Source organism: Sinocyclocheilus grahami, unplaced genomic scaffold (assembly GCF_001515645.1).
Source record: "Sinocyclocheilus grahami isolate Dianchi unplaced genomic scaffold, SAMN03320097.WGS_v1.1 scaffold500.1, whole genome shotgun sequence".
NCBI classification, from domain to species: Eukaryota; Metazoa; Chordata; class Actinopteri; order Cypriniformes; family Cyprinidae; genus Sinocyclocheilus; species Sinocyclocheilus grahami.
The window spans coordinates 190,739-216,793 of NW_015505679.1; the positions used below are offsets into that span (position 1 = coordinate 190,739).

At 38.0% G+C, this 26,055-nt stretch overlaps 1 protein-coding gene across 1 annotated transcript in view; it reads left to right on the forward strand.

Annotated features, from left to right (window-relative positions):
* Positions 1 to 26,055, forward strand: part of LOC107554394 (tumor suppressor candidate 3-like) — an 86,869-nt gene that overhangs the window by 20,018 nt on the left and 40,796 nt on the right. The window contains exons 2-3 of the mRNA XM_016236883.1: positions 22,000 to 22,169; positions 24,318 to 24,435. Coding sequence (XP_016092369.1) covers positions 22,000 to 22,169; positions 24,318 to 24,435 — 288 coding nt within the window. The remainder of the gene's footprint in view (positions 1 to 21,999; positions 22,170 to 24,317; positions 24,436 to 26,055) is intronic.

Genomic DNA, 26,055 nt, shown 5'->3' on the forward strand with positions numbered 1-26,055 from the left:
TATATATATATATTGTATATATATATATATATATATATATATACTGTATATACACACACAGTATATAGACAGTGTTGATGAGCGTATGGTACTACTTTCAAAAACATTTAAGTCTAATTTATTATATATATAGTGAGGTTAAATGGTTTTCTGTATTTTTTTCCTTTACATATACAGTATATACAAGACAGTCTGCTGGGCTTTAGCTGTTAAACCTTTTGGAAAGGTTGCATCTTTAAATTCATCCCCTGTAAAGCATCGCCGCAAGACACATGCACAATGCTGATGGACATCTTTGTCTGGTGAATTTCAGCTTATATTGAACTCCCTTATTATTCTCTTCCTGGGGATTGTTTGTGAAATGTCTTTTTCATTAAGTTGAGGTGGCGTAAGCACTTGGTGCCTATCAAAGACTTAATCCCATCTCGAGATCTAATATCGCTTCATTCGTGGCCATCGCAATTCATTTCCCAGTCAGCATCTAATTGACAGGAAAATTAGATCCAAATTTCTCTCTTACTCTGAAAATGGAGAATAGAAAAAGAACAGCATTTAAGAAAAAGAGAATAATATGCCTTAACCCCAGTTTGAGCTGCTTTGTCTTCTAATACACTCAGGCTTGAGCCAAATCCTAGCATAAATTATCCTCAATAATTAGTAACGATAATTCTGAGTAAAGCCTGAGGAGTGTCTTTTGTTGTTGTGGAGAATTATTGCCACATTCTGCTCCACTTTTTAACTTATAATGGCTGTCAGAAGAAGACTCAAAGGCTATATTCATATAGTCATTATCTGGGAATTTACTAGCCGATTAGACTCTAACATTGTCCTGTGTGTAAAACAAGAGGTTGTTTGAATAATACCTGTATGGACAGGTAACTGGTGTTAGCCCCTTTCTTTCAGGCCAGAAACATAATTTACGAATGCTTGAATGATCATTGTAAGCATTCATTGTTTGTTACGGTGACCGTAACAATTCTCAATATTCCAGGGGGTGACAAAGTTACTCTCAGCTGTCATTAAATTGGATATATCCTACCATTCAAAAGTCTGTAAGATATTTGGTTCAAGTCTCTTATGCTCACCAAGACTGCATTTATTTGATCTAAAATACAGTAATACTGTAAAATATTATCACAATTTAAAATAACTATTTTCTATTTTAATATATTTTTAAAATGTAATTTATTCCTGTGATGCAAAGCTAAATTTTCAGCATCATTACTCCAGTCTTCAGTGTCACATGATCCTTCAGAAATCATTCCAATATGCTGATTTGCTGCTCAAGAAACATTTCTTATTATCAATGTTGAATTTTGTGGAAACCGTCATACTTTCAGGATTCTTTGATGAATAGAAAGTTCAAAAGAATACCATTTACTAAATAAAGATTTAGAATCAGTGAATCTTACTTACCCCCAACTCCTGAACAGGAGTGTATTTTTCAGGTAACACTAGCTATAGCTACTTTGCTCTGAGAAAATGACAGAATAAACCAAAGACAACTATGGATTTTAACTTATGCATGCTATGTTTGACACATTTCTTAACACAGTGATTCGTGAAGGAAAGTTTGCATTAGCATTTTTGTTCACGTGGTTGTGTGTAGGGTATATTTGGGGCCTAACTAGTGATAGCTTGGAGTTATGTCTGTGAAATTACTTCATATTGCATAGTACTTATATTGCATAGTAGGGCTGTGCAATTAATCCCATGCGATTGTCATGCGCATCTCGTCAGTAAAGCCGCTCCCGTGATTAGTTGTAAATCGCCTTCACCTGCTTTCAGATGGAGCGGCATTTAATACACAGATGGAGAGCCATAGTTCACTGACAAGCTAGGCGATATCGTGTTCATAATCGAATGCGATTCATCTGTGATTATGAATGCGATATTGCCTAATTGTCAGTGAACTACGGCTCTGTGTATTAAATGCCGCTCCATCTGAAAGCAGGTGAAGGCGATTTACAACTAATCACGGGAGCGGCTTTACTGACGAGATGCGCATGACAATCGCATGCGATTAATTGCACAGCCCTATTGCATAGTACATAGAATCTGTTTTCTAAATTGTTCAAAATTTCAGTGCAGTCCTGCTGCGTTCCTCCTCTACGATATGTTGTCTTGTGTGTCAATGATGTCACTTGGCACTCTCTTTTATAATGAACTGTTTAGAGAACTGTTTGGCTCTCCAAACAGACATATTCTGTTGTTGTGTTGATGTAGCCAAAGTCTCTGAGATCAAGGTAATCACGTTCAATCAAGACCAAACACAATCATGGTCCTAAACTGTTCTCCATATCTGAAAGATTAAATCGGAAGTTATTAAAGAGGTCTTATGATATTGCTAAAAATAACATTATTTGGTGTAATGAAATGTGTTTATGCGGTTTAAAGTAAAAAAAACCACATTATTTTCCACATACTGTACATTATTGTTTCTGCTCTATGCCCCGCCTTTCTGAAACGCGTCGATTTTTACAAAGCTCATCGGTCTGAAAAGCGAGGTGTGCTCTGATTGGCCAGCTATCCAGTGCGTTGTGATTGGCCGAATACCTCAAGCGTGTGACAGAAATGTTACGTCCTTACCATACTCTGATGCCCTGTCAGGCCGGAGCGACGAGACAAAAACATTAAAACCCATTATAAACGAGGCATTTGTTGCCTATAGTGAGGAGTGGCAGGCGGGCTAGAGTGAGTGGCGGCGGGCAGGCTTGAGAACGACGCGGCGGGCAGGCTGGCTGGCTGGCTTGCGGCAACCACATGTGACGACCCCGGGCTGGACTACGCTTCGTCCACAGTGAAAGCCGATCCGGCGATCCACAGCGCGAAGTTGGCAACAATAATACTACAGCAAGTTACGCCTTCTTTCTTTGCGTGAACATTTGGGTGGCGTTATGCAAATCTTCCCACATCGTGATGTAGACATGTGGGGGTGTGTTTGAACGAGCCGTTTTAGGTAGGCGTGATTGACTCTTAACTTTTATAAAGAATATCTTTTTGGATTTGAGACTTTAGTCTTTGCAACTTTACAGATCTTCTTTATGCACCAAGAGCTTGTAACACTTCAAAGAGAAAGGAAAAATTTAAATCGCATCATATGACCCCTTTAAGCTTATGGTTGCATCCACAAAATGCTGAATATAAACATTAGTCTTAGATGCGCTTGCCAGTGTAGACTCAGGTCATTCATAATTGGTTTGTGGATGGATCGGCAGACTAGCTGCAGTCTGACATCTCACTCCCATCAAACAGACTTGCTGTATCAGCAACCCCCACCTGCTTCCCATGGCTAGCTGCATGTCCCCCACCAGCTTTGTTTATTAAACTAAAGCACCGTTTGATTTTGTTATAAACACAGCATAATAAAAGCAACCAAATGACTTTATTGCATTAATATTGCCTGCTTTTGCTCTTAAGGAATGTGTTCAAATTGTAGTCTTGTGGTTAAAGATTTGGGCTGGTTACCTGCAGGTTCAAACCCCACAAAGATGTACTTTTTTGTATTTATGTGTATGAGTGACTGAAATATATCTGCATGTCTTACAATGTCTGTCTGAAAAGCAACATAAAATGCAAGGATACATTTTAGTTGAATTTCGCTTTGTCTTTTAAAGTCACTTTGATCACTGGACTGTTTACCGAAAGGTTGCAGGTTCCAACTCCACAAATAATGGTCCTTGATACTTTTTTATTTAATTTAATTTTTTTTAAAGAGATGTTTGTCTGAGAGTATTTATATGTATGAGTGACTCATATAAAAAAAATATCTGCTTGTTTTTGAGAGCGTGTTCAGACAGTGTATCACCACTGATACAGTTTTTGTCTCGCCATGCCTGAAAAGCAATGTGAAAAGCATTGGGCACGTTTTAGTTGAAGTTCACTTTGTCAATTTAAAGTCACTTTGACGGCTTCATCACTTTATTCTTTAAGGTAATTGGAGCGGAAATATTCCCTTCTTTTGCTTGCCCAACAGAGCACAGTGATGTGCTTTTATCTGACACTCCCTGTAATTAAAGATAAGAACCTAAATATTAAAACCATGGCAAATAACATCCACAGCCAGCTCCTATATAATCCTTAATTTATTTGATCAAAATTCCAGTAAAAACAGCAAAATTATGAAATATTATTACAATTTAAAAATAATTTTGCTCCTTAATATTTTTGTGGAAATCTTTGAATGTTACTATTCAAAAGTTTGGGATAAGGAAGACTAAAAAAGATATTAAGGTTTTATTAATCAGGGATGCTTTAAAATTATCAAAAGTGATATAATGTTACAAAATATATTTAAATAATACTGTTCTTTTAAACTTTGTTCATCAAAGAATACTGAAAAAATGTATCATGGTTTCCACGAAAATGTTATGCAGCAAAAACTGTTTTTAAAATTAATAACAATTGTTGAGCATCAATAATAATTGATAATAACTGAGCACCAAATCAGCATAGTATAATGATTTTTAACAGTGACTTCTTCTGACACGCATATCCAACCATATTTATAATTTATTACAGTTTTTCTTTTGTTTGTCTCGTTTGTTACCTCAAGTGCACATACCATGGAATGTTCAAAGGTTTTTTTGGCATTCAAGTTACTAAATTATAAAAATAAACACTACTATATCATTATATAGAGAGCATTTTGGATTGGTTTTGAAGCAAAAGTAGCAATATTATGAGGTGTACAGTTACTGTGGTATAAAATTACAGTGATATAAGATTTTGGTTATACTGCCCACCCCTAACAGACACACTTATTGAGCTGAAATGTATAGCAGCCAAGCTGATATTACCCATCCAGCTCTCTGTAAGATCAGAACTGCTGCGCTTTTACTGGATCATGTCAGAGTTTATGCTTACATTGTGATGAGCAAATTGAACCAAGGTTTGCAGATCCTCGATAAGCTCCTCCGTCCATGAAAGCCAAGTTCGGGGCACACAGGAGGAGTATTATATCATCCACAATGTCTGGGCCTGCCAAAGGACTGGAGCATAATGAGATTGATCCTGATGTGAAATAGCATCACGTCCAGTTTTTCTTCAAGTTTTGTAATCAGAATTTGGAAGCAGAATAAAGGATAGAGGAGGGGTAGCAGGGAGTTTGGATTATAGAGTGAGAGAGTGAACTCTTAAAAGTAGTATAAAAGACAAGAAGATGGATGATGAGAGGTTTTACAGGGCTTCAGGCTATGAAATGGCCACAAATGTGCTAAAAAAAGAATTTCCGACAATAATTTAAAGAGTATTTCCTTTTAGCGTTACACTAAAACTTTATTGAAAGTTGACGTTATCGGCTGTCAGTCTATCTTTAGAGTGCTTACGTTCCTACTTCGATAAGGAAACAATACACTCTAAAAAATGCTTTATGATTTCAACACAACTTTAGGTCATATATGGACTAATCTAAATACTGGGTTATTTTTGTTAATTAAAAATTTTACCCAAAAGTTGGGTTTGTCCATATTTTACCCAAAGTTGGGTTGAAACAACCCAGGATTTTATTTAGAGTGTAATGAAGTGAGAATAAAAAATGGTTTATATTGGAATTTTTTCAGAATGTGATATGGGAATAAGCATCTAAATTGAGCTATCCAAAATCTGGACTATTTTGATTATGCAATTTGGTTGGCAAACAAACAACAAAAAAAAGTTAACTGTCTTCTAAACGTTTAATTTTCGGAGCCATTGGTTTCCAAGGAATTCATTTTATCTGGAGCCCTGATTGTAGCAGAATGAAGTGATTGTCTGTTTATATAAGAGGGGAAAAAAGTTTTACCAACAAAGTAAAACCTGCACAAGTAGTTAGATAAGAAAGAGAAATCAACAGAGATAGATTAAACATTTCACAACCATATCTGTTAATGGAGTGATCTAAAGAAAGACTTCCATTGATTCTAGACACCCTGCTGTTTATTTATTTATATTTTTATTTAACAGGAGCAGCTGGAGTTGGCATATCAATTACAACACGCACGCCATTAATCTGCAAAGCACTGCTGCCACTACTATGTTAGTCATTACACAAGTTCTTATGCAATGAAAGTTTTCAAAGAACAGAACTAGATGCCCATTTACTCCCCACAAGATGGAAGAAACGACTCGTTTACATTTCCTCATTTCCAAGGAGACAGTTTGAAGGGAACTTGCTAATGTCTGCTCTAGGGCTGCTGCTAACAACCGTTTGGGCAATTGATTGATCTGTCAATTATTTATTTGATTAATTAGGTATTCCACATTTTTCCCAATGCTTTCCTTCAAATGTTGGTCAAATTCTATGTTAGAAGTCTATCTAATGTATTTAGGTTTCCACAAAACTATTAAGCAATACAACTTTTTTATTTTCAACCTTTTATACGCTAACCTATTAAGAAGAAATTCTAATCAGCATATTTTTTAATTAAACAAATGCAGCCTTTTTTGCAACCCCAAACTTCTGAATGATCATTTTATTTTCAGTAAAGGTTACTGTTCGTAATCATGTCATTGCTTGTGTTCTATATAGAATTTGAGGTTTCATTTCAAATTTTCAAACCTAAATTTTATGAATAACACATTTTTGCTCCAATTGTCTGTTTGATGGAAATTTCTTTGTGGGTTTTGACCTTTGGTCACTTGCTTTTAGAACGTGATGATTTGTTTACAGAATGCGATAGAACATGATATTAACAGTAATGCATTTTCACTGCTTTAGATTTGCATAAACAACAAAAGTCTGTGAAATTATTTATTTATTTTTTCATTATAAATCAATTGTTGCAGCCGTAGTCTGCTTTAGATGATGTTTTTGGGGTCAAGGTGTCAGGTCTTGTGTCCTCCATCCTGGTGACACCATCTCAGTGGAGAGAAAGGTGCAAGGTGCTTTTTTTCCTTTCTCTTTTTCCATGTGGATGAAAAGAAAGGGGGATGAAATGGGGGTTGTGCTCTCTCTGGAAAGACGACATGTTGAATTGTTTCATTTAGTCTTTGACCCTACCATAAGTAGGGTGACCATGGGCCATTTTTACGGGACACACCCTTGCCAGGATTTCTATATTGCCTAAAATATCCAGGTTTTGGCTGTTAGCACTGTGCAGATCGATCGTTGTATGACATTATTTCACGAGAGCTATAGAGAGCAGAGCAGATGGCTCCTTATGCTTTTAAATCGCTCTCGCGGTACTTTGGTGTCATATAATGATCGGTGCGCAGCTTCAAGTACAACGAACGAACTAACACGTGCACGTATTTGCATCGCTTTGATCGTTCTCACCACGATTGGTTGATTATGTACAATACCTGCATGTTATTGGTCAAACTACTTTGGATGTTTTAGGCAATATAAAAATCATGGCCAGGACGTGTCCCGTATAAATGGCACATATGGCCACCCTAACCACAAGCCCTTTGAAAAAAGTGCGCCTGTGTGTTTTTGTAATCGCACAGATTTGATCTTCAGTCATACAGGTTTGGTCAAAGTGGAATGGGATCTCACTTCTCTTTCCTTATTGCATTTCTCCTCACCGTTTCCTCCGCATGTGTGCGTGCTCTCGAAGCATGTATCTCTATGGATATGTGGAATCATTCCATGCCAATCTGAAAATGCCCTCATTCACTAGGGAATTCTAAAGCCATGATCAGCCTCTTTTCATTCCCTTCGCTCATGCTGTGGAAACAAAAGAGAAGGAAAATGGCCTCCGGTTCTCTAGCGCCATTCTTTCATCACCGTTAGTCTCCAGCGGCCTTCGTTTACTAAATTTAAATACTTCATGATCTGGATCCGCCCCCAAAATTGAGCTTTGGACCATCGTAAAGCATCTGCAAAACTGTTCTGTGATCAGCAACTTATACAAAACTCCAACAACTGCTTCCCTAAAAAAGGTCCTTCATTGATATTCAATGTAGATCTCTTCCCACTGTCCCAGCAAACTCTCACACCAGGTTCGTTCTGCATATTTATGAGCCCACATTCTGATACCACCAGCACAAATCGCATTTTGAGTCGTGTCTCACGGAGCTGAGGTGATGATTATTTATTGGATGTGTGCGCGCCATTGGGGGCGATGGATGCCACGCTCAGTGTGGTGTGTGTGTGTGTGTGTGTGTGGAGGGTTAAAAAAGCAGAAGGTAAGTGTTGTGAATAGAGAGAGAGATTAATGAGACAGACTCGGTCTCGTTCGATGACAGCAGGGATACAGATGTCCCAGCACAGTATGTGGCGTCCGAACAAAGCTACTAGAGCTACAGAGAGAGAAAGAGAGGAAAGAGAAGTTATTTAGGGAAGCAATAAAGTTAAGGAAAAGCAGAGAGAGGAAATTGTTACATTTTAAGTGAGTTTTTTGTTTAATGCAGGAGAATGAATCTCACACAAACTGTCAATAAATGCCAAGGTCAAACTTAACTTGTAATAAAAAAGGCAATATAAAAAAAGAATTAAAATGTTTTTGTAATGTCATTTTAGAACTTGAAGTAGTCAACAATGACTGAATGATTGAGTCCTTTTTCCACATGAAATGGCAGTTTCTTGGTATATTCGCCCAGGTAAAACAGTCCTTATGCTACAGTGCATTGAACACCTCAGACTTCCTTGTTAATCCATTAATGTTGTGTTCTGGTTATTTTGATCTTTTTCCCAAAAATGTTAATGTTCTCACATGGGACTAAAACTGTGTACATGGTATCACATCTTCTCCCACCCACTAAAAAAAAATAAAAATAAAACTAAGCGAGCATTGTTGGTATACTCAAAAATGACCAACCTACAAAAAATTGCTTGTACAGGTGCATCTCAATAAATTAGAATGTCGTGGAAAAGTTAATTTATTTCAGTAATTCAACTCAAATTGTGAAACTTGTGTATTAAATAAATTCAGCGCACACAGACTGAAGTAGTTTAAGTCTTTGGTTCTTTTAATTGTGATGATTTTGGCTCACATTTAACAAAAACCCACCAATTCACTCAACAAATTTCTCAACAAATTAGAATACTTCACAAGACCAATAAAAAAAACTTTTTTAGTGAATTGTTGGCTTTCTGAAAAGTATGTTAATTTACTGTACATGTACTCAATACTTGGTAGGGGCTCCTTTTGCTTTAATTACTGTCTCAATTCGGCGTGGCATGGAGGTGATCAGTTTGTGGCACTGCTGAGGTGGCATGGAAGCCCAGGTTTCTTTGACAGTGGCCTTCAGCTCATCTGCATTTTTTGGTCTCTTGTTTCTCATTTTGTTCTTGACAATACCCAATAGATTCTCTATGGGGTTCAGGTCTGGTGAGTTTGCTGGCCAGTCAAGCACACCAACACCATGGTCATTTAACCAACTTTTGGTGCTTTTGGCAGTGTGGGCAGGTGCCAAATCCTGCTGGAAAATGAAATCAGCATCTTCAAAAAGCGCCTTGACCCCAGCCTCAGTCCATTCCTTGTGAAGTTCACTCAAATTCTTGAATCGATTTTGCTTGACTATCCTCATAATGCTGCGGTTTCTCTTGGTTGGTTGTGCATCTTTTTCTTCAACACCTTTTCCTTCCACTCAACTTTCTGTTAACGTGCTTGGATACAGCACTCTGTGAACAGCCAGCTTCTTTGGCAATGAATGTTTGTGGCTTACCCTCCTTGTGAAGTGTGTCAATGATTGTCTTCTGGACAACTGTCAGATCAGCAGTCTTCCCCATGATTGTGTAGCCTAGTGAACCAAACTGAGAGACCATTTTGAAGGCTCAGGAAACCTTTGCAGGTGTTTTGAGCTGATTAGCTGATTGGCCTGTCACCATATTCTAATTTGTTGAGAGAGTGAATTGGTGGGTTTTTGTTAAATGTGAGCCAAAATCATCACAATTAAAAGAACCAAAGACTTAAACTACTTCAGTCTGTGTGCATTGAAGTTATTTAATACACGAGTTTCACAATTTGAGTTGAATTACTGAAATGAACTTTTCCACGACATTCTAATTTATTGAGATACACCTGTATATATCAATGCTTTGTTTGCTTGTTTTTTTATTTCTTTTTGGAACTGATTGATCATAGGCCTTATTGATCGGAGCTTACGCACTTTTTGAATGAACACTGACAGAAATAACCCCACACAATGCTTTTTTCACTGAGGTGATCAATCTCAGATCAATAAGGCATACGACCAGTCAGTTCGAAAACAATGACAAAACCTATGCTAATTGGCTTGGTGAGCAGAAGATAATTCTTTAAGAAACATTAAAAATCTTGCAGTTCAAAAACCTTTGACTGGTAGTGCAGGCTGATTATTCTTATAGATTGAAACGTGCATTAACCAGGATAACGAGTATGAAACATGCTCCGAGTTGCTTCAGAAAACAAAAAAATAGAGCAACAACAAAAGCATGTTGCTGGAAATGGGTTTATTATTGAAAATGCAAACTGATTGTCTGCCAGCAGGAGGCGCTGTGAGAGCGGCGGAACTAGCGGTTTCTCCAGTAATGGCTGTAAACAAAGTAGCTCCGCTCATGAACAGTACTTTATCAGATAAAAATGCCATCTAAACTTTTCTGAAGACAGTCGGTTCCCTTCAGAGATACATTCATATAAAACACCCGCGACGCGTTTTGATTTTGAAACGTGCAGTGCTCATGTTTATTAAAAAAAAAAAGTCAAACGCCACAAATAAATCAATGTATGGGAAACACGGTAATGTATATCGAAATATCGGAAAAGTGTTTAAAAATCATATCACCGTTATTGAAAAAAATTATATCACGATACATATTGATATTGAATTATTGTCCAGCCCTAATAGCAAGCGGCAAACTTGTTCCAACTTGTTTTCAACCAAAACATGGCTGCTCTCGTGAAAACATAGAATTTCGCTGTTTGAGCTGCGTGCGCTGAGCTAAAGACGATCACGGTAAACTGAAGCGCTCTTTAAACTTAACCAAACGCATTCTATATGAGATAAATCAGATATACATCAAATAAACACAATATTACAACATACAATTTTCTTATTGGGCCGATACCGATAACAGAAAAAATTAGCATTTATCGGCCGATACCGATATGGTGGCCGATATATCGTGCATCCCTAATATATATATCCAAAATAATAAATATTGAATCAAATTGGTAATCGAATCGCAAGCTTGTGAATGAGAATCAAATCGAATCGTGAAATTTGTGTCAAAACCCAGCCCTAGTGTGGAAGTGAGTGCCCTTTACATGCTGAACAGGATCATGGGCAATGTCTTATATCAGAGGCAGGTGTAGGTAGTGACAGTTAAAGATTATTTCTCTCAGCTTCTCAGTCTGCACCCCACATTGTCTCCCTCTTATCTCACTCCAGCAGTCCGTCTTGACAGCGCTTATAGAAGAAGTCACAGTGGCAATAATTAGCCTCGCTGTAATCCCGTAGCTTGTCTGGTCCTCTGGCAACACCACCTGTCAGGACACAAGGCCTTTGTTGTGGCATGAGTGGCTTTTTCTAAATGTCCTGTGTCAGAATGCCGATAGGGTGTCGGAACATTTTCTCCACAGGTTTGTGTTCTTAGAACACAGTCAGCTAAAAAAAAGCTTTTTGAAAATGAGCATGCTCCGTTCCCAGGAATTTTTCTTTCTGACCTGTTTGGGTTGTGTCAGACTGAGTATGTGAGTCTTTGTATTGCTATCTGTTATCGCTGTCCAAGGTGAATATAACCACAATGACACAAGAACTATTTGTTCAATATCTCTTGGTGAGTTTAACTGGTGATTATGTCAGGTGTACAAAGGATATATTTTTATTCATTTGGTAGATACTGTTATCCAAAGTGCATTAATAGCAAGGTAGAAATTTTGATTTTGAGTTTTATTGGTATTACATTTATTGATTATGATTTTATTGCATGCTTTTTTATTATTTATTTTATTTGTTACTCTGTAAATTAAAGACAGTTGGTCAATTGGCATAACATTCGAACAATTGGCATAACATTTCACACCAAAATATTAAGAATTATATGTAGCCTAAAGAAAATAAACTACCATAGTGCATAAATACTGAAATTTAAATAAACTCTCTCTCTCTCTCTCTCTCTCTCTCTCTCTCTCTCTCTCTCTCTCTCTCTATATATATATATATATATATATATATATATATATATACCATATATATAGAGAGAGAGAGATTGATAGATATAAACTGTTTTACTTTTAGTTTTTACAGTGTCTGATTATTTTCAAATGGTGCATTGAGTTTTGATTGTGTTAAAATGAGGACTTTGACTGGAGTGTACAGTCTTCACAGTTGTAGGGCATTTACCCTCTTGTCCATGAGCTAATTCTGAGTTCATTTGCCCTAAAATCAGAAAACTTTCTTCCATGTGCAGTATTTCTCTTTATTTTACACCATCCATTCTTGTCTTGTGTTTTAATGAGATGCCCAGTCCCTCCAGATGAAAACCAGCCCCACAGCATGGTGCTGCCACCACAATACTTCACTGTGGGTATGGTGCAGGGCTCGCAAAATCACTAGCCCGACGTCCCAGGGCTATTGTGTTTTCCATTCGGGCTACCAAAATGTATCACCATCCTGCCCGACGGGCTATCTTAAACAGTGGTATAAAACTCCTTCCTTGATTTGCGTTGTTCACTAGCTTGTAGGTGTAAAACGGATCGTAGTTGATCGTTTGCACACGTTTCTAAGTCTTGCCGATTTAAACATTCAAGTGTTACAATGGAGCTGCGCGCACTCATTCAGAGTGTGCACAGAGAGCTGCATTTCAGACAATGCGCATACACAGAATTGATTCCTTTTTCACGTATCCTTGCATCTGAATGAACACACACATTCAAAATAACTGTCTCGGCAAGTATTCTCGTAAACACAGTCGGTTATGTCTTAAGTGAACGTAAACAGTGGTAAAATAAATCTCAAGTGCATCATTATATTGGATCCATGCATTCGGTCTTAAAGGGGCAGCAGCCTATAAATACCAGCTGTTCCATAAGCGCCACCTGCTGTCAGAGAGTGACATTTGCGTCTCATTCACAAAGCTAAAATCAGACCATTCTGCTTTTGCTTCAAATTTCGAAATTATGCAAGCGAATTGCAATCTAAATAACATGTATTTAGCATCTTTGATTGGATCATGATTAAAATGCAGTGGTTGCCTCTGATTTTAAATGGAAAAAGCACGGCCAAAGCCTTAGTTTGTTCGTATGAAGAGATTTGTTTTATTTGTATTATTTAATTATTTGATTTGGGATTTGTTAAAAAATTTTAAGTTAGTTTTATTATTTGACATATTTCAATTTCACAAAGAAATGTGCAGCATTTTGTTGGAGAAATAATAAAAGGACACCTTTGCATTTATAATTGGTCTTAAATCTCATTTTGTTAAATGAGATTTCGTATCGTTAGTTGAGTGAATCGTTACATCCCTATATGCTACTAGTTTTTGCTGTGGTATCAAAGAAGTATTCTGTTATTTAAATAATAAAGAACCATATTTTTTTTGCTCTCCTGCAAAATGATCCGATCGGTTACTCAAAATCTGATATGATAATGCAATATGATCCGAGCCGTGGGTTTTGTGATCCGTTGCACCCCTACTTTCTTGACTTGTTATTTGAAGAAAAAAAGTCTGATGTTTGCTCACTGAAGTTTTTAATCATGCTGATTTGTCCGCAGTGAAGTTCAGCCGATGTCTTTTTTTTTCTTCTTTTTTTCGGGCTACTTAAATTCATTTTGGGATACCAAAATCTGAAGAATGTCTGCCCGAAGGGCTACCAGCGATTTTGAAATTTTGCGAGCCCTGTGGTGTATAATATTTCTTTCTTTTTTTTTTTTTTTTGTGGGCAGTGAAGATGTGCACCACTTTGAATTTCAGATAAAAAGTCTGAAATTCCACAATTCTCTCTGAAATATCTGCTTGCAAGGTTCCCAACTATACAGTTTGTATGATAATCAACTCTAAAAAAGATGCCTCAGAAGGGTATTTTCTAAAGAATACAGTCTGTACTTTACAGAATCCTACTCTCCATGAGACACACACACATAGGCAAACAATGCAGAGGATATACAATGTGCTTTGTCTCCTTCAGCAAGGCCCACATTAGGAATGAGCTGTCAACAACATCCATCACATTACCTAAACAAAGCACCTGCTGAAGGTGAGCTGGAGAATGCGAGACAGGAGATGATTAAAATAAAAGCTCTCAATGGTGAGATTTATTCTTTAGACACCTACTAGACTCCACTGGCTATTTCTGTTTTGGGAAACGAGGATATAGTTGATTTTTGTTGTAGTCTTTTGGTCAAGGGAAATAAATGCAGGAATAATAGAATGAAGGAAGAAAAGAAAATAGGGTCCCACTTTATATTAAGTGTGCCTAATACCTGTGTACTTGCATAGTAACTAAATGTGTACGTAGTATGTAACCACAGTGCAAGTACACATTGGTACATAGTATCTACAGCTGTAATTTTCTGTAACTACACCCATGTAACAACCCTCAGGATGGTTTGTGTATGCATAAATGTGTAACAGGACATTGGTAACAACACCTTTTTTCACTTCACTAAGTACTCGTGTAACAGGAATTATATAACTACATTTTATAACAACAATATGCGGCCTGTGATGGGGCACACCTGAACCGAATGGAGCCTCATTACCGCCACTGTTTAAATGCCGAACGCGCCTCTCCTCGGGAGACCGGTCTCTTCCCCGTGCGTGCACGCTGGTGTCCTCGTGGGTCCAGGAAGGGTACGTAGAGGGATTCCCGTGATGCCAGAGTCGTGAGCCACCGGACCCACGGTCCGGACGAGAACCGCACCCGTTACACGGCCGTCGGGCCAGGATGCCGGGCCGTCTAGTCCCTTCAAGCGCCATGGGCCAAGGCGAGAAGGATGTAGCCGCTGAAAGAAGCTGCCGCCCCTCGCGCCCCGGACTGAAGAGGGGAGTGTGTGCGGCCACCGGACTCCGCCCCTTACCTGAACCCTTCCTCCCTGACCACTGCCCTTCCCTGCACGAACCCCGCAGCACGACGAGGACACCAGATCCCCTGTTTTATTTTGGACACTTGATTCCCCTTTTTCCTGGACACTGTTATTATTTTGTTATTAAAAGCCTCTCCGAGGCCTGACGCCACACCCACTGTGTCTGTCGTTTGCTCCTCCCGGGACCATATGTAAAGCCTAACTTACTGGCCACTGCTGTGTAACATCAGAGTAATTACATGATAAATCTAATATAAAGTGTAACTTTTTTTTTTACCAAAAAGTGCTGTTAGTCCTCTTACACATTTGTACTTTTATTACCAAAAAGTGTTGTTACCAATGTCCTGTTACACATTTGTACTTGCACATACCATTCAGTGGGTTTGTTACATATGTGTAGTTACACAAACATTAGAGCTGAAGATACTATGTACCAATGTGTACTTAAACTGTGGTTACATACTATGTACACATCTAGTTACTATGTAAGTACACAGATATTAGGGACACGTAATATAAAGTGGGACCGAAAATAGATTAGAGGAATCGGGCTCTGTTTCATTCTTTGTAGTTTGGACAGTGTTTCTCTTTTTCTCTACGCTCGGCTGGTCCCTCACATCGTGGTCAGCATTGCACATCATTAATGCCGGTCTGATTGACAGCTAAACTGACAGTTGAGCTGTTTGGACATTGAGGGGGAAACCCTTTTTTTCCTCATTTTCCAAAATAAGACTGACAAGCTCGCAAAAGAGACAGGAAGGGAAAATGACATGTTCAGATTAGTGTGCGTGCTCAGCATGAGCACTAATTGTGCTGAAATACTTTTTTCATCAGCATTTCCTTTGGGATCCATGTATTTGCAGAAACCCACATGAGCGCCCGTTTTTGTAGCACCTAGGCCAATGTTTCCCAACCTTATTCCTGGAGACACACCAACAGTAGACATTTCTAAACTCTTCCTGATCAAACACACCTTATTTAACTCATATGCTCATTGGTAAAGACTCCAAGATCTAGGTCAGGGGTGTTCAGTCCTGCTCCTGGAGTGCTATTGTCCTGCAGAGTTTAGCTTCAATGTGCCCCAACATACTTGCCTGGAAGTTTCTAGCAGGGATGCACGATATTGGATTTTGCCGATATCCCGAAATTTTTCAACTCATTTTCGCCGATACCGATTTATTTCCTTTAGTTTGGAAATAAAACCAAGTCTCTCCTGCACAGAGATTATAAACAATTTATTTTTCATTTTGGTTAGTTTTTAACAAAAACTTACTTTTGAGAGTTAAATAAAGTGAAGTTCTTTTATAATGAGAGTACATTGAAAGCTTTGAAAATACCGTGAATGCTTAACATTTGTAGATGGTCTAAAGCAAAAGAGTTGTACAAATTTTTTAAATCTTTTAGAGCTCCTTGTATTTAAGTTTTCATAATCTGTTTGGAAAAGAAGCATTACACATTAATGAATAAATCTGTATATATGAATTTATTGAATTTACAAGTGTCTTGTTTGTGATTTTTATTCATGTAAGCTATAACTTCTGACCTTTAAATCAAACCATACTTGTGATTTTATGACATCAATTACTGCTTTATTTAATCAGAAACAGAGTCTTAATGTTATTTGTGTATTTTACTTTCATTTTATTACAAGTAGGCCAACAGCGCCCCCTAAGTAAATAAAAGGTCTTACCGGATGGGCATTAGGACCCGGGGGAGGCTGTTGCTGCTACTGCTAGTGATTGTTGACTCTATCGCACATCGGACGCCTCATTCTGTACTTGCATTCTCAGATAAAATGCCCAAAACAATTAATCTAATCATCATTCAGGAAAAAGTTTGCTTCAAGAATGGCCACACTACTGACGTGAACTTATTGCTATCACACCCTGAGCACACGTGAGTTACTCTAATCTGTAATCGCTAAGGCATATCGGCATAACTTTTCATATCGGGCTGATATGCATCATATTTGCATTTTAAGCCATTATTGCCGATTTCGATAATATCGTGCATCCCCAGTTTCTAGTAATCCTGAAGACTTTGATTAGCATGTTTAGGTGTGTTTAATTACAAATGGAACTAAACTCTGCAAGAAAGTGGCCCTCCAGGAACACCACTGATCTAGTCCTTGTAGGGCTGTCTTTAGGGCGGTTCAACTGGTGAGGCCACACCAGGCCCTGCAGTTGATGCCAAGGCCAAGACAAACCAAGCCAGTTGGCCACTGGTGAATGTTGGGCCATCGCTGAGCATCTGTCGCCCAGTTATTGTGGTTCACATCTTAGACCCTGGTCTAGGCCTAGGACTATAAGGACTGTGACACACCAAGCCGATGGTTGACCATCAAATATATATCGAATGTATATCTGCAGTCCTAGTTCCGGTTTAGTTTTTTTTAGGGCTGCACGATAAATCGCATGCGATATTTAACGTGCATCTTATCAGTAAAGCCAGTTCTGTAATCAGCGGTAAATCTCAAACCGGCTTTCTGACAAGATGCGCATTAAATATCGCATGCGATTTTTATCGTGCAGCCCTAGTTTTTTTGAATGACGAATATGGACTACTGCCAACTGCTAATATGATTTTTTTTTTCTTCTCCCACACAAGTGTAACGGTGGCCAGCTAGAAAGAGCTGTGCGGGTGCACCTCACTCTCCTAATCTCAAGCACACTACCGACTGGGTTACACAGGCACAGAGTGTGCATGCTAGCTGGCCATTGACTGTAGTCTATTTGGCCCAAACACAGGGGATGCAGTGGGACACAGTCGGCTTTCATCAACACAAGTTCTTTGGCTTGTCGTGTCACAGCCTCTAGTATCATAAAAATCTGGGACAAAAGTATTGCTCTATTTGTTTTAAAAGTTATATGTTTCCATTACATTACACCCCCCCCCCCCCCCCCCCCCCCCCCCCCCACCCCACCCCCCACCACCCCCACACACACACACACACCACCACCACTTGCATTACTTTGTAGCAAAACAGAGGGTGCAAGTAGAGGTTGAACTGCATGAATAAGCTTGAAAAGAAGCTCTTTTTTGCCTGCTTCCTTTCCAGTGCTAACAAACATCTATCTTGTCAAGCCTGGGGTGACCTCCGCACAATGTTTCAATTTGGGCTCACTGACGAAGCCATCACTTGCCTCCTTGCTGTCAGACTCGTCCAATCCACAACAAATGCAGCTAAACAATGCAATGTGCCCTTGAGTTTACACGCACTCAAAAATTCTGATCATCCTTTTAAACAAATGAGTGCCCAGAGCCAGGACATCTGACATATTGTCAACTTTGGCAGGAAAAAAGCAGAACAGAAATATATAAAGGGACAAATTATTGCTGATGAAAAGAGGGAGGGAAAAGATAAGAACAAGAGAGAAGAAACGGGGCATTGAGACGAAGAGGCTATAGTAGGGGTGTGCGATATATATCGTCTGCGATTAATATAGTAATTGTTGTTTTAACGATGTGCGATTTGACATTATCGAGTATTTTGCAAAAAACTTTCAAAACACCCCTACAGAGTGCACGCATACATTACGTGAAGTCTAGACTAGTGCGCGTGCATATTTAAAGTGCTGATGATTCAGTCTATTACAATACGTTTAGAATGATCACAAATTCAAGACATGGGGGCAGAAAATTTATATATTTCTTCCACTTCAAATAACCTAGTTAATCAATTTCACACGAAGAGTGCCGTTATTTTTTTCTCCAAAAATGACAATGATTACAAATGTGATATTGATTTTTTTACAACTGTTCAATAAACAAGAATTTAATTAAGAGACTTGCATTTTAGACACCATATTTCCTGTTTTTGCGCTATTTTGACAACAAAAAATTATTCCAAACAAAACCACAGCGCTGTTTTGCATCTTCGAGCAACATGACAGTGTTCCGTTCCTGAATGAATCAACCATTTAAATGATTCGGTTCAGTCGCATTGACTCACTTATTAACAGTGACTTGCTGCCACCTACTGGTGGATTTAATTTCACATTCAGAGTATATTTTATTATTTAAATAATTTCAAATATCAGTATTCAAAAGATAATGGACACTTTTAGAAAAAAATAGCTTTATAAAGGTCAAAATGCCCATAAAATGTAAAAATCAGTTCAAACTTATTGGAAAAGATTAATTTCTATCAGTGTGAACTGACCACTGCACAGACTATGAAGAATATCAAAAACTTAGATTCAGCTGTCCACGGCAGTCCTTAAAGGTGTCGTATGATGCAATTTCAATTTTTCAATGTTACAAGCTCTTAGTGCATAAAGAAGATCTGTAAAGTTGCAAAGACTAAAGTCTCAAATCCAAAGAGATATTCTTTATAAAAGTTAAGAGTCAGCCACACCTACCTAAAATGGCTCATTCTAACCCCCCCCCCCCCACATGTCTACGTCACGATGTGGGAAGATTTGCATAACGCCACTCAAAAAAAGAAGGCGTAACTTTTATTTTCGCTGTAGTATTGTTGTTGCCACTGCCGCCATGTCGTGAAGGTGGTGTGTTTCGTTTTGAAAGTGAAACTGCTTTGTTTGGCCTTCCAGAAGAGGACGATATCTGCTTCGTCATGCCTGGAGCTGATCCGTGCTGGTCGCTGAGGAAATACATCAACTTCGCGCTGTAGATCGCTGGATCGCTTTCACCGTGGACGAAGTGGAGTCCAGCCCGGAGTCGTCATGTGTGGTTGCCGCAAGCCCACCGGACGCTCCTTCGTCGAATCCGCCGGCCACACTGTTCTCAAGCCCGCCCGCCTCCGCTCACTCTAGGCCGCCGGCCGCCGCTCACTCTAGCCCGCCGCCCTCTGCTCACTCTAGGTCTCCGGCCTCCGCTCACTCAAGCCCGCCGTGTGTTTCGATGTGAAAGCGAAACTACTTTGTTTGGTCTTCCAAAAGAGGACTCGACTAGAAATCAGTGGTTAAGTTGTATTTACAACACTGTTCCAGAACAGTTCAACCCAAATATTCAGATGTGTGCAGCACATTTTATGGAGGACTGTTTCCTGATCCTGGTAGAGTAGACTACAATGCCAGCTGTTCTGACTCACAGACTGTAAGTACATTTTTATATTTAAAGAATTTGCCACTGACGATTCAAACGCGAGTTTTGAGCAGTGTAGAGTAGGGCTTGTTGTTTGTCATTTCTCCGATCACAAATGCAGACATGGTTTTATGTTTATGCGGTTGTAAAAACACAGTGAAAGTCATTATAATCCATAATTATGTCCCCACTGGATGCAATGATTGCCTCGTTTATAATGGGTTTTAAAGCAGCACTATGTAACTTTTTCGGTGTTCAAAATTTGCAAAATGTATATAATGAGCAAGTACATCATGAAATCATCTTCCAAACCGCATTTTTGTCTTATTCCGAATCACTATGGTACACTTATAATAAGTACTTATATTTGGACTAGTGTAGCCTGGTCGGGTCGTCACTGCTGTGGAGTAACACATACCTGCGTGAATCGCCATAGACATAAATTTAGAGAAGTAGCTCCGGTTGGAATGTTCTTCTGTGGGATGTGTGCAGTTCTGTTTATTAACCGCTATAGCGCCAAAAGTTACATAGTGCTGCTTTTAAAGTTTTTGTCTCGTCGCTCCGGCCGGACAGGGCATCACAATATGGTAAGGGGCGTAACATATCCATCACACGCTTGAGGTATTCAGCCAATCACAACGCACTGGATAGCTGACCAATCAGAGCACACCTCGCTTTTCAGACCGATGAGCTTTGTAAAAATCGACGCGTTTCAGAAAGACGGGGCATAGAGGTGAAACAATAATGTACAGTATGTGGAAAATGTGTTTTTTGAACCTTAAACCGCATAAACGCATTTCATTACACCAAATACACAAAATAATGTTCCTTTTAGCAACATCATATGACCCCTTTAAGGTACCAGCACAATAACACACTCTGCAAAATATCGTCTAATTATCGTTATTGAGAAAATCCCAGAAAATATTGAGATTATTTTTTTGTCAATATCGCACACCGCTAGGCTATAGTACAGTAAGGTGATAGTGTGTGTCTTCTACCTGTGCTAAAGTTTGAAAATTGTAATACTGGTTAATTTGAGACGTATTGAATTACTAATGAAAATGGTTTTAACAAGTTTTTTACAGTCATGAGCCTTATGACTTTAGGACTTAATGCTCCGTGTGTGTGTTTGTGTGTGTTTGTTTGTTCACTGCTCACTGCTGTGTGTGCACACTTGGATGGGATAAATGCAGAGAACAAATTCCGAATATGGGACACCATACTTGGCCACACGTCACTTTCACTTTCGCTTAATACATGTTACACGTCAATTTACTTTACATTAAAATAGCATTACCTTTTGTATGCTTTCCAACAATTTAATTACGAAGTGCATGTTGTTCATTAGTGTTATTTGGTACTTGCAATTTAATTTCACTGTGACATGGAATGCATGTAATAATATGAAATATTATTTTCTTACTATTATCGTATGTATTATTATTTTGAATGTATTGAATTTATTTATTTTTTATATTTTCAGTGTTCATTTTAATTTTGGTTTTAGTATTAGTCTATTAAAACCAGTTTACTATCAAGTCTCCTGTGCAGAGTGCTATTTGTTTTCCGGCTGAGCTGCTAAAATGGTTAACTGTCCTAATATAAACCACTAGACATTTCCTTCCCTGAGAATGTATTAAACTCATAGGATGATGCCTGGTATTTCCTTTAGCCACCTGTTTTTTTTTCGTCAGCAAGCAATCTTTATGGTGACATTTACAGAATGTCTTTTTCAGACTGTAAAAAAAAAAGAAATTGGATGTTGCCTTTTGCAGTTACAGATGAGTTCAGCTTCTTAATCTGACCTGAAGTCACTATTAATAGTTTTTTTTTGTTGTTGTTAGATTTTTATGAAGGTCAAGTTGCTTATGATGGCTAATGTTTGTTTTTTTTTCTTTTCGGTGTTGTTTTTTTTTTTTTTTTTTAAGAAGTTAGTGTTACAGTATGTTTGCAAAGATTCTTAATATCCGAACCATATACAACTCTATCTTTTTAAATATCCCTATCTGTTTCTTCTAGAACATGTTGGCAGAGAAGGTGGAGCAAATGATGGAGTGGAGTTCCCGTCGTTCTGTGATCCGTATGAACGGCGATAAGTTCCGGAGGTTCATCAAGGCTCCACCCCGGAACTATTCTGTCATTGTGATGTTCACCGCACTACAACCCCAGAGACAATGTTCCGTCTGCAGGTGAGACACGCACATTCATCTTTTAGTGTCTGTCCACAGGTATAGAGTAATGCTGTATTTTCTGAAGTAAAACGATAATACTTGGTGTAAACACAGTCATAGATAAAGATTTGATCTGCCCCAGAGCACCACCAGAAAACCTTCTACATCCGTCTATTCCCAAGCAGCCCCCACCCCAGGCATCATTCCCATCCATTTATCCCACGACAGCTACTTAGCCTCCATCCACTCACCTCACATCCATCTCTCCCCTCATTATCCTTCAATCGTTGGGTAAAATGACTCCGTGCTCATACAGTCATGTTCCTCAGCTGAATATTAAGCCTCAGAGAGTGAACCACTCCCACTAGTCCTATTCAGAATTTTCAGACATCATCTACCAGCTTCACTGAATCAAGATAACGGAGTGGAACAGTCAAGTGTGCTACCAAAATAGAGGAAGTTAATTTAAAGCAGATCGACCTTTAAACGCCCAGTCACCCTATTGTGACAACGTGACCCCCTAATGCTTATTTAATTATCTGCTGTCTACTCAAATCGCATGTTTATGTATATTCTCATTTTTTTCCTCATTTGCTCTCGATATCTGTCCCTGTCTTTCTCACACCCAATTATTGTTTTCTTTCTCCCTATACATTATTTTGTTCTTAATACTGTAGGTATGGATAACAGCGGTGGACTATTTGACTAGAAGTTGACTAGTCTAACTATATCTTTAGCTGTTCGATAGTTGTATGGTAAAACCCTCAGTTGTCTCTTTAAATGTATTCCCACTATAGCATTACAGCTATACTGATTTATTTTTTATTTTTTATTTTTTTTTAAATTTTCAAAGTTTTTAAATTCCTTGTTTTATTGTTGTGATTATTGTTTTTATTTTATTTTATGTAAAGCACTTTGAATTACCATTGTGTATGAAATGTGCTATACAAATAAACTTGCCTTGCCTAGTGAAACGATCGGTCATTTTCTTAAAAAATAAAAATAAAAATGGCCTCCATTGAAGACCATTATATGGAGAAAAATCCCGGAATGTTTTCCTCAAAAACCTTTATTTCTTTGTGACTAAAGACAGAAAGGCATGAACATCTTGGATGACATGAGGCGAGTAAATTATCAGGACATTTTTATTTTGGAAGTGAACTAATCCTTTAAGGAAGCTTCACACTGCTGACGTAAGGGGGCTTTGGGGTAAAGATGCAGCGCAGCATGTAAATGTTTTTTGTTTAATATCAGGCATTTCGTAATGTTCATTTTAATAAATCGTTCCAAATACTGAGTCAGTGCTGTGCATTTCCCCAAAGGTGTCCATGAAATGCCATTTTATCATAGTCCTGAAGGACTTTTGTCTGCGGTAACATCTCACTGACAGATCAGTTAACATAAGCTTTGCCTTGTTTTTTGGAAATGGACACTCAGCATAATATAAAACATTAATGTGTATAATCATGCATTTTTAAACTTGTTTTTGCCACATTCTGAGTGCCCTGCTTTATTAATGTTCATGGGTACATTTAGTTTGATGCATTTAAACAGGACTTTAAACTGGATGCTTTCAATCTGTAAATGCATTGTAAATGCTTGGCACTATTTGGATGAACTTTGTTTTCTGAACAATGTTTGGATTACAATTATGAACATTTCATAGACTGATCCAGAGGGATTGGGATCCCTGTAGTTTTTACTAAGATGTGAGTGTCGGTTATCTGGATCTGGCCTTTACAGAAGGTGGTGAACTGGAGGTGCGTTATGCAACCTTTAGAAATAAGACTGTTTTGTCTGCGCGAGTATATGGGGGAAAATATGAGTGCTTTTGAACCAACATCATCAATGTTTAAATTTAATTTGTTTATTTATCGATGGTGGACATCACAGTGATGTTTTGCGGGAACTGGCTGGTGGACATCTTTGTTGCATCTGCGGAAGGACGGATACCTAATTAACAGCGTTGTCTCTTTCTTTTGTCCCTCTTGTTTTTTTTTTTTTATGCTGTCAACCCAGTGTGGAATAAACAGCAATCACTGTAATAACTAACAGTGAGATGACACTCCTGTAATGAAGTTCTTCTTGTCGGATTATTTTTATTTGCTAGCTTTCTTTTAATGAGTAAACTGTATTTCTGTTTCTGAAAATGTCTTTCTCTCACAGGCAAGCTAATGAGGAATATCAGGTGCTGGCTAACTCCTGGCGATACTCTTCGGCCTTCTCTAACAAACTGTTCTTCACGGTGGTGGATTATGATGAGGGGGCTGACGTCTTTCAACAGGTAAACATTCAGCTCCTCTGTCTTTATCTTTGATTCGCATGAATATGTCTGCTCTGTCTAGCGATTTGCTTGATGCAGAGGGCCCTGCAGAGAGAGAACCTTGAAATATCAGAGAGTTTTATGGTTGTGATTTCCAGGCTTATCTTTGATTCCTTAAAAGTACTAAAATGTGTTAAATTCTCTTTTTGAAAAACCATGTCATAATCCAAGTGATTTTCTATGCTATTTAGGCTTTTTATTTTATATATTTTTTCTGATATTGAATTTTTTAGTATATGTATGTATATATCGTGTTGTTTATTAATATTCTTGATATATTGGTATGTGCAATTACTGCATATTTTAATTACTTTTTCTCACAATTAGTGGAAAACTTGTCTTGACTATTGTAACTATATTCCACTGTTGCTTAAACATTTTCTAATTTATTTTGGTCCAAATTATTGTTCTTCTAAGATTTTTATTTAAATAAAATGAATATAAAATAAAAACAACAACTATTATATATACATGTAATCATGTATAACAAATTCATCAACTAGAAATTGTTCTTCACGTCTGTAAAAAATCATGGAATCAAAAGGTGAAAACGTGTTGGGACCTTGATAACGGTAATGAAGAATAAGCATACAAAATAAGTGTATCATTTAAATAAAATCAAGCCATTCTCAGAAAAGACAATTGTTTCCTGACCACATTTACTCTTTGTTCCATTCTTTTGGCTATACACAGATCTGATCTTCCACACGCATGCTCAAACGGTCTCAACTTCTAACTTGTCAGAGCCTGACAACTTCAGGAATTACATTTTAAAAATCAGCAAGAAAAATCAAATGGAAAATAGCTCCCCGTCTATTTTCGATATAATGAAATGTCACACTTCTCAGAAGCAAATTATAGAGAAGAAAATCTTTACGACAGAACATGCACATTAATTTAAAGCACACTGATACATAGCTATTCTACTGCAATTTGCACACTAAAGAGTAATGAAAGAAGCTTTATCATGAACGTACGTGTCCTTGTGCCTATAGATGCCTTCAGAGCCGTATCTGGGGTAAAAGTCATCAGTTAGATTTGCACTACTGACATTGATTGCTTTAGTTTCCTCAATGCATTCTCTTTCATTGGGGTTCAACAAAAACCTCATGCATTCAAGTAAAACAAATTGCTACAGCTCATAAAGACATCAAGCCCTCAGGGAAAGTCTAGTGGACAAGATTCAAATTAGCTTTCTGATTTCTCAGTTTGAAACTTAGATTACATTAGACTTAATTTAGTATAATAATGAATCTAGGATTTGTATCCACATTACAAATTTTTATCTTTTGGGGGTTACCATTACCAGATCAGACACCTCTCAGCCCTAGTGTAATGATGAGGTTTTTGCATTTATAACAGTGATTGAACATAGTAGTAGTTCAACATTGTTGGTGAAACAATAAGTGGCTGTAGATTAATGCATTAACTATATAGTAGTACATTAGTTTAGTGGAGTTGTGGGGCGGGGAATGTATTTGCTATGCGCTTTTTCTTTTCTAGTCACATTTGATCTTGCGAGTCTCCGTGAGATCTCGTGTCACTGTGAAATCGTTCCTACAATCAACAAGTGTGTGGTTT